Raw genomic sequence first — 13,699 nt, 5'->3', positions numbered from 1 at the left:
TTAAGTCACCAGCCTGGTGGCTCTGCTTTTGTTTTCATAACAGTAACTTTTCTGGAGTTAGAAATTTATGAACTATAGCAGATTTTCTTACTGTTTTTTAAAGTGACTGTCAGTTCTTTTCAGTCGTATGGATGAAATTTCTCAGTAGTAGGTGTAAGTTTATAACTGCAGATTATGTATTTTGCCTGCTTTTATAAATCCTGTAAGCACATTGCATTTCTAATGAATCTTAACATCTTTTTATGTATTTAATTTTACAGTTTCATAAACTTTGTTTACTTGTCTAGTTGAAATAGGCCTGAAGGCATAAGTGTCTTTTTTATCTCCATGCTAAGGAATCAGAATTAGCTTGAAGGAAAGATGGGCTCTTCTGTGATATAGTAGCATGTACACATGGCGCCTCATCCATACAGAATTTAGTGTGACCAGAAAAGTAAAACCAGCCCACAAGACATTACTTTGAAAAAGTTCTGAAATGTTGACCAAGGTCCTCACGTAAAGACTCCAGGAGTCCAGGGAAATGACATAGGGCTGAGCTGTGTGCTCAGCCTTAGCATGATAAGGGAGAGGAAGGCTCAGCCTTAGCATGATAAGGGAGAGGAAGGCATTCACAGTGTCTTCCAGGCCCAGCACTTGTGCATCCAGAATTCTCTTCTTTTTAAAAAATGTTTTGGTCGGGCCAGGGATATAGCTCAGTGGCACAAGTGCCTGACTGGCAAGCGCAAGGTCTGAGTTTGTCCCAGTACAGAAAAAAACCATAGAGTTTAGAGGAGAAGGCTCAGGTGCAGAAGTGGCAGTCACTTGGCAGTGAAGGCTCCGTCTCATGGAAGCTGAGCCTGCTATAGAGAATCAGTACAGAGAGTCTCCAAGGATTTTATGTAATTTTTATTTATTCATTTTTCTCTTTGTAGCTTTCTGCTATTACTATGTACAGTTACCACCAAGAACATGTGTGCATCAGTTATACCGAACACATCCTTTCATAGGTTTCCCAGCCCTTTTATAATATCTTCAAATAAAGATTCTAGTCATGCAGTTTCTTCAGCCACTTTTTTATTTCTGAGCCATTGTACTTGTGAAATTGGGCGTAACTATCGCGTAATTACATATTGCATCAATGTTTCTACATGCTAATAGTCACCTTTCTCATTTGTCACTGATGGGTAGCAGGTGCTCTGGGGCCCACACTCTGAATATCATTTCCTTAGAACAGGAATGCTTTGTGTCCCAGCCACAGTTGCTCTGTTAATGCAGTGTTTTTTAAGCAGGTATGCGTCTTCTATTGATGATATTTTAGAAGATGAAGAACATTATGCAGATCAGTTAAAGGAGTACCTTTTCTATGCAGAAGCTCTACGGTGAGTATTTAGTAATAAAAAGTTCTGAATGCAGCCGCTGTGACTGATTCTCAGAGTCCCATATGCTTCTGTAAAATAAAAACATTGCAAGATACTTTTTAAATAAATTCTTCCTCTCAGATAATGAATAAAGTCTCATTATATTCCATCATGTTGTAGAGTGCTAGGAATAGAAATGTAACCTGACATTGCCTTTTTGTCCTATACTTTTTCCCACATTTGTGTGCCTTCTCAGCAGGTTGTAAAAGGTCTTAACATCAAGAACTTTTCTTCTGTTGTAGTGGTAGCATTTCCTATGGAGCCAAACAGAATTACCTGTTACATTGCCCTATTTGATTAAGAAAAAAGGTGCTACAGTTTTTTCTGCTTAATTTTGAAAAATGAATCATTTTTCTGGCATATGTAGTTTTCGGTCAGTTTTTCTGTCACATAAAAGGATACTGTTAGGAAAACAGAAGAGTAATATCGTCAAACTGTAACTGCTCTGAAAACATCTGCATATTGTTACCTTTTTCTTCTAATGCTTTGAGTGTAGAAAGTTTCACCGAGATATTTTCAAATCATTAAGTAAAAGAAAGTTGCTGAATATGGTAGAGTTCTATATAGCTCCTGAAAATAATAGTATTTTATTATTAATCTGCAAAGATGCCCGCAGCACACAGCTAACTGAGCAGCTCGCAGAGCCGTTTGGGTGTGTGGGCATGTGTATTTGTAACTGCCCAGCTGAATGCCAGAAGGACATACACCCTCTAATAATGTGAATTGTGCCTGGATGGTGGCTGGGGAAGAAGAAGTTCTTGATACTTCCTTTTTTAATTTTGTACGTTTCTGTATTGGAACCTTTTTTTTTTTTTTTTATAGCAAACATGGCTTACTTTTGTGATGATAAAAGCTGATAAGACATTCTTTATTTGTGAGAGGGAGTTGAGGCAGGGTCTCCCTATGTAGTGTAGGCTGGCCTCAAATTCACAGTGATCTTTCTGCCTCAGCCTCCATGGAGCTGGGATTTACAGGCATGTGCCACCATGTCAGCCTAGACATTTCTTTTAAAAAGGAAGACAACTCTGAGAACGCTCGGTTGCTACCTGAAATGGTAGCATCAGTTTTTATGTTATATTTTTTTTTAAAGTATGTGATAATGGTATGTTTACTAGAAAAATGCAAACAATCCTTTTTTGATTTCAGTATATGTAAAGCTTATATGCTTAAGTTCCACTAGATTTAATTTTTGATGTTTGGCTACCACAATTTAAATTTGGAAATTCTGGATCAGGTTGGGGATTTAGCTCAGTGGTAGAGTACTTAGCTTGCAAGTTCCAGGTTCCGGGTTTGATCCTTAGCGCCAAAATGGTTTTTTTTGTTGTTGTTGTTTTTCCTGGGAACCAAACTCAGGACCTTGCGCTTGCCAGTCAGGCGCCTGTGCCGCTGAGCTGTATCCCCGGCCTGACCAAAACATTTTTTAAAAAGAAGAGAATTGTGGATTCACAAGTGCTGGGCCTAGAAGACGTTGTGAATGCCTTCCTCTCCCTTGTCATGCTAAGGGTGAGCCGGAAAGCTATGCGGCAGTCTCTTTTCCTCCGCAGGGCTGTGTGCAGGAAGCATGAGCTCATGCAGTATGACCTGGAGACGGCGGCACAGGACCTTGCTTCCAAGAAGCAGCAGTGTGAGGAGCTGGCCACGGGGGTGAGTGTCTTTCCTCAGACAAGGTGATGTGGGGTCGGCTGCAGTGGCAGTGCATAGGACATTCAGGCTTACGCAGGAGAGTAATTTGTGAGCGACTTTATAATGCTTTACTTCTTGTCCTGATATAAAAAGCTGTCAGCAAAGCCAGGCATGGCCTCTGCCCCCAGCACTGTGGGAGACTGAGACAGGATTGCAGCTCCGTGAGACCCTGTCTCGAAATAAAAAATAACAGCCAAGCATGGTGTCATACACCGTAATCCCAGCACTCTGGAGGGCTGAGGCAGGAAAATTTAACCCCAGCCTTGGTGATTTAGTGAGTCTAACAAACACTAAAAAAGGACTGGAGATGTAGCTCAGTGAAAAGACCTTTAGATGGGGGTACTAGATACTAGCTGAATTATAATCTACATGGTGTTGTAAGGACATCTCAGGTTTTGGTTTTTGGTTTTTTTTGTGTGTGGGTTTTTTTCCAGTACAGGGAATCGAACTCATGACCTTGCGCTTGCCAGGCAGGCGCTGTGCCGCTGAGTTAAATCCCCAGCCCCAACATCTCAGGTTTAATTTGGCAAATTTTACAGAAATTTTCGTTTACTTTGAAAAGCCTTACCCATTCAGAATCTGCATCTCTCCTAACCAGGGGCTGTTTGTGTACTTTATTCTTTAATATTCGCAGCAAGCACTTGTGAAGAAAATTCCATATCTAATTGCTTAGGCAGGTGGTTGGTTTTGTTTTTTGAAAGAGTCCTGCTGTATAATCCAGGCTGGCCTTGAACTCACTCTGTAGCCCAGGCTGGCCTCAAACTCATGGCCATCCTCCTGCCTTATCTTCTGAAGTGCTGGGACACAGGTGTGCACCACCACAACCAGCTCAGACAGGTCATTTCTGTTGCCTGCTCTGTGCTTTGCAGCTGCTTCGTTGAAATATATTAGCTGCCATGGTGAGAGACGCGTTTTGAAGGTCACAAAGCAGCGGTAGTGTCATGGTTTTGCAGTTACTTCATAGTTAACAAGTAGTTTAGGTGGAAAAGTGCTTTTCACAAAGATTACCCACTTGCTAATCTATGAAGAGTCATAGATTTTTGTGAGAAGAGACCCCTGACCATGAGCTGTGTGTAGAGCAGGCCTATAATATATTCCTGCAACTCAGGAAGTCCCCAGACAGTTTGCAGGGTACGTCCCACATCTCTACTTCTGCATGTGCGATAAGGAGTGTGTCCCTCAGTAAGCTCGAGTGAGAAGCTTGATGCTCAGGGCTGCCCTGCGGGGCCTGCCTGCTTCACTACCAGGGTGAGTTATGCTGATTTTAAATATGCTTCTCTAGTTTGGGTTAATTACATAGTCATGTGTTGAATATTATCTTTTATATCAGTAATTTTGAAAAAGTATGACTAATATAAAATAAATAATTTATCTAAGATTTCACGTGGAAGTTTTTCAATTGATGAAGAAGTTCAGTTAGAATTTTCCCCGTTTTGACTCTATTGTGTTAAAAGCCAGATGTGGTGGCACATACCTGTAATCCTAGCACTTGGGATGCTGAAGCAGGAGGATAGTCACAAATTCAAGGCCACCCTGGAATATAGAATGAGACCCTGCCTGGGAAAGGAAAAAAGAAAAGAAAGCATATTCTCATTCCCCTGGTTGTTACTCCTATCAGGGAAGATGGCCAGTGCCCAAGGGGCGAGTACGTGTGTGAAATCCGTGTAACATAAAGTTTACCATGATGACCGCTTGAACCCACAGTTCAGAGATGCTCAGTACATTCACACTGTTGTGCAGCCACCTCCAGATCTCCGTTTATCCTGCAAAACTGGAACCCGGTAGCCATCCCTCACCAACTTTCATCCTTCCCTCCCCAGCCCTGGAAACCATCACCCTGCTTCTTGCCTCTGGTTTTGACTGCTCTTGGCCCCCTCGCTGGGGTGGAATCACAGGTCTGCCTTTGTGAGGCTGCTGAGATCACGAGGCAGCAGGTGCCAGAATGGCTTCCTGTCTAGGTTGAGTGACCGTCCGCGGTGTGTGTACAGCACTTTGTTGTCCATTCAACCACCTCTCTTTCGCTTTAGACTGTGAGGACGTTCTCCTTGAAGGGAATGACCACCAAGCTGTTTGGTCAAGAAGCCCCAGAGCAGAGAGAAGCCAGAATAAAGGTGCTAGAAGAACAGATCAGTGAAGGGGAACAGCAGCTAAAGTCTAAGAATACGGAAGGCAGGTAAAAATGCTAAGATGTTGGACATAGCTGGATGAGTGGAGTATGTGACATCTGTGTGTTTTAGTAGAAATTTCAAGTAATTATTTTTCTGCACTTTTCATGACTTATATTCTTTGCACGTTTTCTCTCTCCTCTTTCTCCCCGACTTCACCCAACAAGCCTGATCGTCCTTCCATGCCCTGCTCACAGGTTACATCACCATGAAGTTGCCATTGTTTCCTCCGCCCATCAGAGCACCTGAGTTACGCGACCATAACATGTAGTTCTGTACTGGGAGCTGATTGTCCTGTGTCCATGTTTGTAGAAACTCCGTTCTCGGAGACCCTCTGTCCTCTTCGGCTCATTGTCTTTATTGTTATTCTCCTGTGACAGTTAGTGTGTAGGCTGGTACAGACCTGCAGACCAAGGTTGTGTCAGTGAGTTTGAGGTGGCTTTGTTAATGTTTAGAACTTCTGGCACCAAATAAGTCAAAGTAAACTTTCATGAACAGAATTAAAAAGAAAACCACACATCAGAACTTGAGTAGGTACTCGGTATACTGTCTGAGCTGGTCTCAAACTCCTGGACTCAAGCAGTCGCCCCACATCGGCCTCCCAAGCACCTGCGGCTGTAGGCGGATAACATCTCCCCAAAGCCTAGTAGCCATGTAGCCACGTGCATGCCCGCTGTGGCTCATAATTTGTCAAGAGTGGATGGTTTCCCATGAGGTCATGTCTTAGTAACTTTTCTCATTGCCAACACAAAATACCCGACACCCGACATCATCAGCTGGCTCCAAGGCAGTGTGGCTTCACAGGGCAGAACAGTTCACGGTGGGTAGAAGGTAGTAGCAAAGCAACAAGAGATCTTAACAGCATCATTCTGCTCCTTTTATCCAGGCTACTCAGGCTGGGTAGCACTCACGCCTTTAATTCTAGTGCCCTTGAGCCTCCTGTTGCACCATGAGCCAGTCGGAAATCACACACTCTAGATCCGGCCGCCTCTGAGAAAGCCCCACCTGAGGGCTTTGGGGGACATGTAGATACAAGCCATCACACGTCAGGAAGGCACTTCGTTGTGGCTCCTGTAAGACTTGGGAGCTGGTGCAAGGAGCCAGCTACATCTGTTCTAAATGAAAAATACACTCTCAGGATAGAGATTCCTCAAAACATTAAAAATAAGAATTCCACTTGACCCATCAATACCGTGGCAGCTCGGTTCATAAACTTAATTCTTTCCACATGATAGTGCTGAGAATTAAGTTTATGAACTGAAGTACCACTGTACCTCTGCTGGGTTTTTCCCCAAAAGTTCCAGTCATTGTAGTATAGTGACTCTTGCATGCCATCCATGTTGATAGCAGCACAGTTCACAGCAGTGAACCCAGTGCCCTGAGCAGATGAATGAATAAAGAACAGGTAGCGTATACACGCAGTGGACAGTTACCCATAAAGAAGGATGGGTTTGAGTCATCACAGGAAAGTGGATAGATCTTGTAATCCTGTTAAGTGAAGTGAGTCAGACACAGCAGGTTAAATACTACATGGTTTGTCTTTGTTGAAAACCCTGAAGTATAAATAAAGACTAAAATAAAAATAAAAGATAGAGGAAGGAGACAGGGATGTAGACTTTCTGGAAGAAGATTAGGAAAGTGGGAGAAGGAAGGAAGGAGGAAGGGAGTGGAAAATGGGACATAATTTTATATTTATATTCCAGTTCCCCAACGTGAATATAACTACACATTATGAACATGTCAAAAAGAAATAATTAAGCCAGGCATTGTGGTACATACTTACAGTCGCAGCACTCGGGAGGCTGAGGGAGGAAGGTTGTTGCGAGTTCGAGGCCAGCCTGAACTGCATAGTCAGACCCTGCCTCAAAAAGACCAATAAAGAGGAAAAAAAAAAAAAAGAATAATTATAATTTGTGACAAAAGCAGAGATTATTATAAAGGATGGATATGTAACTATATCAGCTTTTTCCCTCATAATTTTTAGGGAAAGAAAAAAGAAATAGCTTTTCTTTCTCTGTACACAGTTAAAAACAAACTCAGTAACTCATCCATTAAATTTATAATGTACAGTCTATGTAATTTAAATAAGAGTACAGATTATATATCCTGTATTTCAGAGAGTTTGTGAAGAATGCTTGGGCTGACATTGAACGCTTCAAAGAACAGAAGAACCGCGACTTAAAGGAGGCTCTCATCAGCTACGCGGTCATGCAGATCAGCATGTGCAGAAAGGTGGGTGTGGGCGCCGGGCGGGCCGCGAGGCTCACAGGGCACTCACAGGCAGAAGTGCTCCTCCTTCAACCCAAAAACAATTCTTCTTCCCTTCTAGAACTTTGCCTAATTTCTTCTCATCAAAATGTCAGTTCCTGTGTCTGCACTCGTCTCCTGTCCCAAGTTTGTGTGCCTGTTTATAACTTGTACTTTAAATACAGCCGGCAACAGTGCTTTCATTATATGATGTTCTCGGGCAGGGCAGTAAAGTGCCTTGTCTAATAATGAGGGACTCTTTGGTTGGAAAAGGGGGTAAATGTTATTTGGGAAAGTGGTTATGGTATTGTTTGATGGCAAAGTCAGTCTTTGATGTAGCTAGTTCCCTTAGCAAAGGATATGAACACTGAGGCTTTTTCTGGTTAAAATGAGTATTTTGACAGTAACAGGAATCTTTCTGAAATGCTGTTCCATGAAGAAAATCAAGTATTCCTTAACTTCTTTTTAATAACCTAAGATCTGTAATATAACTACCAGTTCCAGTAAGAAGGCTTCGATTTTCTGGGATTAAGCCTAGGACCTCCTCACATGTGCTAGGCGAGTGAGTGGTCTGCCGCTGAGTGACACCCTACGCCCCAGTACTGTGTGTGTGTTTAGCAAGTCATAGTTTATCAAATGATTTAACTGCATGCTATCAGGGAAGCGTAGGAGTAAGAATTTCCGTATTTCAATAAAAAGGATATCCATATTTCTGAAGACCTTAGAGGGGCAGAAGCTACGCTCATATTGCCATGTTCAGCAGAGTTCTCAAAGTTCCCAGGAGGAAGGATGGCAAGAGGATGGAGCAGTAAAGACAGAAACGAGGTATAGAAAGCTGAGGTCCGGTGGAGCCCTCGGTCCAGATGGGAGGAAAGGAACTGCTGCACCACTGCAGTGCATTTATTTACACATTTAGCGAGTTGAGGGCAGGTAAAACCCCTTTGCCTAACAGCTAGCTCGCCCCTCATGCGCATGTTCTTGGGGCTGGAACACCTGTTCCCCTGGGGTGCTCCATGCCCTCAGGGCAGTCCTCGGGCACTCAGCACTCCCCAGCACTCCCAACCTCACATAAACATACAGCATGTACAATTCCTGTGCTTTAATTTAGCCACAGTTTTATTTTTTGCCTAAGAGACATCACTTTCTTAACATTTTCTCTGGTGTCACGCACAGCAGCAGTCGCAGAGACACTTGTCCCCTCACTAGTTAAGGAAGTGGGCTCCTTTTGGCTTGGAGAAAGTGACATTTATGCCGGAGGGCGTTCAGTTGTGGCTCAGGTCTTCTAGGAGAACTTAAGGTTGTGACTGGTAATTGCTCGGCTGGTGCAGTTCCAGCTCCTCGACCTGTCTGTGATGTAGGGGAGAGGCTAGTGTGATACACCAAGTTCATGTTCCCCTAAGTCAAAGAATGAATTCTGAGGAGTAGTGGAGGTTAAGAGTAGGAAAATTCGTTGGGAAAAAGGAATGGGAAATAGGAGGGGTCCCGAATGGGTTGCCATTGAGCCCATTTCTCAAGCTTTATAGAGCAAGACCACGAGGTGTGTACAACATGGGTCAAAACTATGACCACCCAGTAAGATTACAGGTGTAGCCCTTTAGGTAATGTTGGTCCAGTGGGAAGCAGGACATGTAGCCAGTGTGTGGGGATGGCACCGTTAGGTTGATCAACAGTCTGTGGTCTTAGTCTTGTCTTTAGTCTTAGTCCGAGTGGGTGGGAGAGGATGGCCCACCCCCACTGTGTGCCACCACACCTGGCAGACCTTTACATTTGAAAATTGACAGTGGCCTTTTCTTCAGAAACTTAAAATTAAGTGTCAGAAGTCAAGATTAAATTGTCTTTCTTGGATAAATGAATGTCTATAGTTTGTATATGTTACTTGTATATTAACTTAAAATATATCAGCTTCATTATACTGTTACCTATTTCAAATTTTAATTATAATCCAGTGTTACTTGGATATAATCTGTTGACTAAATTGCAGTAGTAATAAACCAAAACAAAAATAGGTAACAGATGTTTTCACTGAGTGTGGTTGTGCACGCCCGTAATCCTAGCACTGTGGGGCAGAGGCAGGAGCATTGCCGTGAGTTCAAGGCCATACTGCACTAAAAGCAAAACCTGCTCAACAAAAACAAAAACAAACCCCACACCACTGTGTTCTCTCTTTGCATGGTGCCCCACCTTCATGCTGTAGGGTATAGTACTTTTCCTACTTTTTTATTTGGCCCAAAGTCCCTCTACAGAACCTATTGCTTTTCCTGCCTTTAATAAAACTTTGTGGAAAAAAAAAAAAAAGAAAACCTTTGCTACTGTTAAGTAATAATAATAGTAACAAAGTATTTTAAAAGTAAATAGCAACCAAGCATGATGGTACACACGTAATCCCAGCACTCTGGCAGGTTGAGGCAGGAGGATCTCAATTTAGAGCCTGTCAGGGCAGCGTTGCAATTTGCCAACACCTCATCTCAAAAGTAAAAAAAAGAATAAGGCTAGTTGTGGTGACCCATGCTTGTAATCCCAGCACTCGGGAGGCTGAGGCAGGAGGATCTTTGTGAGTGTGAGGCCGGCCTGGGCTACATAGTGAGTTCAAGGCCAGTCTGAACTACGTAGTAAGCCCTTGTCTCCAAAAAAAAAAGGGATAAAATGTAGCTCAGTGTGAAGGTCCTGGGTTCAGTTTTCAATACTGAAATAAACAAATGAATAAATAATACTTCTAAGTGTTTTCTGGGCAACCGTTTTGATAGTGAATTGTCTGGTTTATCAAATCAGGTAAAATACTTAAAAATACTTAATTGGTTTTCCAGTTACTTCATCCTCATCAATTTAAATTTTCAGTTATAAAAATAATACATATTTTTGTCATTGCAAAAATTTGAAATAATTCAAGGGTGAGGCAGGAGAATCACAGGTTGAGCACTAGCAAGACCTTGTCTTAAAATTTTAGAAGTGAAATAGGGGCTCTGTGAGGTAGAGCATTGCTCAGGGTCCTGGGTGCAATCTCCAATACTGCGAAAAATAAGCACATTTAAAAAAAAATAATAATAAGCACATTAATTCAGAAGCATGTTAAGTGAGGGTTCTCCCCCACTTCCTAGAGCCTCGTCAATTCTTCCTCACAGGTGCACCTTCCTGAGTGTCCTTCCAGGTGCTCGGTGGATGTGCAGCCCGTAGAAGACACACTTCCTCCTCCCCATAGGACAGGGCCGCATGTGGGCATCATAGTGTGATGGTCCGTGGGACCGCCTTCCCCCTTCCAGCAGTGAGCATCTTGCCTTGCACACTGCTTCACCCAGCCGGTCTGAGCCATTGAAAAGGATCATTGTTTTTTAGTTGTCTTTTGTATCCCATCAGGTGGAGGGACACTGAAAAGGTTCTAGATGTATTTTCTGTTGGCTGAAGGCTCAGTAAATACTAATATACCTTAATGCTTAAGTATTAAAAATTCTTTTCTCATAAATGAGCAATTGTTGAATAATATGTTTTGTTTATTGAAAAAGTAGCTTTGCTTTTACCACTGGCTTAGGCATTACTGTTACAGTTTTGCAAACATGCATTCTTATTCACGTATGTTAGGGCAAGCGCAGCTTTCTGGTAGGTAGACTGCCAGGATCCTGGAGCGGGCCCAGTCGTCCAGCGCAGAATCAGCTTTTGTCAGACTCTGGTCCTGGAGCCAGCGCTGAGGCTGTGGCTCAGGGGCGGAGCGGAGCGCTTGCCTCAACATGCCTGGGGCACTGGGCTTGAGCCTCGCACCACACACACACAAATTGGGTTGTGAACTCGGTTCTTAACTCTGTGTGAGGCTGATAAAGTTCTCTGGTTTGTTTCACATATTACACTGAAAAAAACTGCCTGAAAACTTGTTTGGTCTACAAATAGAAATGAGAGGAATAAATGGGTTTATGATGTGAATCTGGAAACCTCAATTTGTAAGTTGTAGGAAGGCTTTCTCCATTTTGAAGATAATCTCATTCAAGACATTCTCTTTTTTTTCAGAAGCATTAGACACTGGTTATATTAGCCATCTCCTGACACGATGTCATATTTACTAAACTGGTTAATTATTCCAAAAAGCAAAACTAAGTACTATACACTGCTAAGCCACATACTTTGGTTTCAGAATCCCTCCAGAATTGAGTTTTTTAAAATTACTTTTGTTTTTAGGGAATTCAAGTTTGGACCAATGCTAAGGAATGCTTTAGCAAGATGTAATCCTGTGAAATGAATTTCTCTTCAATCAAAGTGCCCCAAATCAGAAGCACAAGTAAATGAATTTAAGTTGCTATCCAGTATCACAAAAATATATAATAAGTTTTCTTTAAATATATGTAAATTCAGCTTTCTTTAACTTGATTATAGTTGTGTTTATATAGCACAAAAGGATGTATTTAATAAAGATTACATATTATAATTTAAGGTTTTGGGGATTGGTGCTGATTCCAAAACATTAATTAATAATATGAACCAATAGATTGTCCGTCGGGCTTCTGAACCAATGTCTGAATATCAACGTGTCAGAGTCTGGATGCTCCGTTCAATGCCAGCTGTTTCACATCTGTTCAGAGTTTTTTTCCTAAGATTGAATTCCCATATTTACTTGGTGAGACCCACTAATTATGTAGAGGGGGTTATTTTCTCTTGCCTTATATTTGAGCTGTTTGGTTTAATAAAGCTCAGCAGAAGTTTATTATAAAATCTGGAGTTTTCTTCCACATTCACTGATGCCCCCTGTCACATCTGATATACTGAAAATGCCTTTCTTCAGTTTATGTTTTATCAGAATTTTGATACTGGTCAGAAATTTTATACTGCCAACAAAGAAGTCTCAGCTTCTCAGAGGGTGGAACACATTCTTAGGATCCAGGAACTGCTGCACAGAAAGTTTCTCAGATCTAGGGTGGAGTGCAGCGTTAGGATCGAACTGCTGTAGAAAGTTTTAACTGAGTGTTACTAATTCTCAAACAATTCTTAACCTCAGTGACGAGCCTGATTTCCTCTGCTTGGCTCTCTGCACATGGCATTTCAGGGTACAAAATGTAGCATCTCCCTATGTAAGATCTGTGTCGTGAACATGTGTGCTTGCTCCTTTGTCCCGTGTCCTCCTTTTCTGTTGCTTGGCTGTAATTTTTGTAAAGATAAATTATGGGTTTTTTTGATGTATGTTTTTGTGGTGTCTGTTCAGAAGCAAAGCACCTTCATTTGTTAGCTTTGTGGAATCTTAGATGTATACGCATTATTTTAATGATGTTTTAAAATAATCCCCAGTACTGTTTTAACATTTGACTTTTTTATATGTTTAAAATGTTGCTGGACTTTTGTGCTGCTTGCCAAACTTATACAATAAATAAAGTCTGTGCTGATTTTCAGATGATTTTTGTTACTTTAACCTGATAATCTATACATATCAACGTGTGCTGTGAGAAAGTAATATGTTCTAAAGTGTATAAATTTGTCATATACTCAAATGTTGGTTTTTTAAAAATAAGATACTAACATGAGATATGAGGTGGGGTTGTTTTGTTTTGTGTGGTTTTTCTTTTTTTTTACTATTTTTTGGCAGGATCAGGAGCTTGTTTTTGATTTGTGTAGCAATACTGGGGATTTAACTCTGGGCCTTTGCATTGAACTGTACCCGACCCCTTTTTTAATTTTTTATTTTGTGACGAGGTCTTACTAAGTTACTAGGTTCCCAGGCTGGGCTCGAACTTGTAATCCTCTTACCTCAGCCTCCCGGAGTGCTGGGTTTGCAGGCATGTGCCACCGTGCACAGCACTGGGCTTTTCCAAAAGATAACATTGGTACGAGCAAAAGTGATGTGTAGGGGTGCACATTTCATTCCATTAAATCGTATCGTCTCTTGACTAGTGAAATGGAATCCCTTTCCACTGCTTACATAAAAATCAAAAGCCTGTGAAGTTTACTGGTAGAAACCTGCCACCATGGGCAAGACCCTGTGTTGAATTTGCAAACACCTCAACAATATAATGAAACATAAAAAGACTTCTCCTGAAACTAACTTCACACTAAATGTATTAGGTTTTTTTCTGTCAGCAGACCTAAATTGAGAAGGCCCTTGTTACCTGTGTTTTAGAAGATAAATTAGAGCCAACTGCAAGTGCCTGGTGTCCCAGTATTCAGGAGAATCCCTCGACTGCAGGAGTTGATCGGCTTGGACAACAGAGTAAGACCTTGTCTCTCAGTAAGGGCTGC

General features: G+C 41.8%; 1 protein-coding gene across 1 annotated transcript in view; it reads left to right on the top strand.

Moving 5' to 3' along the window:
* The window catches only part of Snx4 (sorting nexin 4), a 59,465-nt gene extending 46,610 nt beyond the window's left edge, over window positions 1-12,855 (top strand). The window contains exons 10-14 of the mRNA XM_005386551.2: window positions 1,269-1,358; window positions 2,942-3,041; window positions 5,108-5,253; window positions 7,363-7,477; window positions 11,654-12,855. Coding sequence (XP_005386608.1) covers window positions 1,269-1,358; window positions 2,942-3,041; window positions 5,108-5,253; window positions 7,363-7,477; window positions 11,654-11,701 — 499 coding nt within the window. The 3' untranslated portion in view covers window positions 11,702-12,855. The remainder of the gene's footprint in view (window positions 1-1,268; window positions 1,359-2,941; window positions 3,042-5,107; window positions 5,254-7,362; window positions 7,478-11,653) is intronic.
* Window positions 12,856-13,699: the final 844 nt, after the last annotated feature.

This window comes from Chinchilla lanigera, unplaced genomic scaffold (genome assembly GCF_000276665.1).
Source record: "Chinchilla lanigera isolate Chin_1 unplaced genomic scaffold, ChiLan1.0 scaffold00026, whole genome shotgun sequence".
In the NCBI taxonomy this organism is placed as follows: domain Eukaryota; kingdom Metazoa; phylum Chordata; class Mammalia; order Rodentia; family Chinchillidae; genus Chinchilla; species Chinchilla lanigera.
This window is presented reverse-complemented; position numbering and strand designations above follow the sequence as displayed.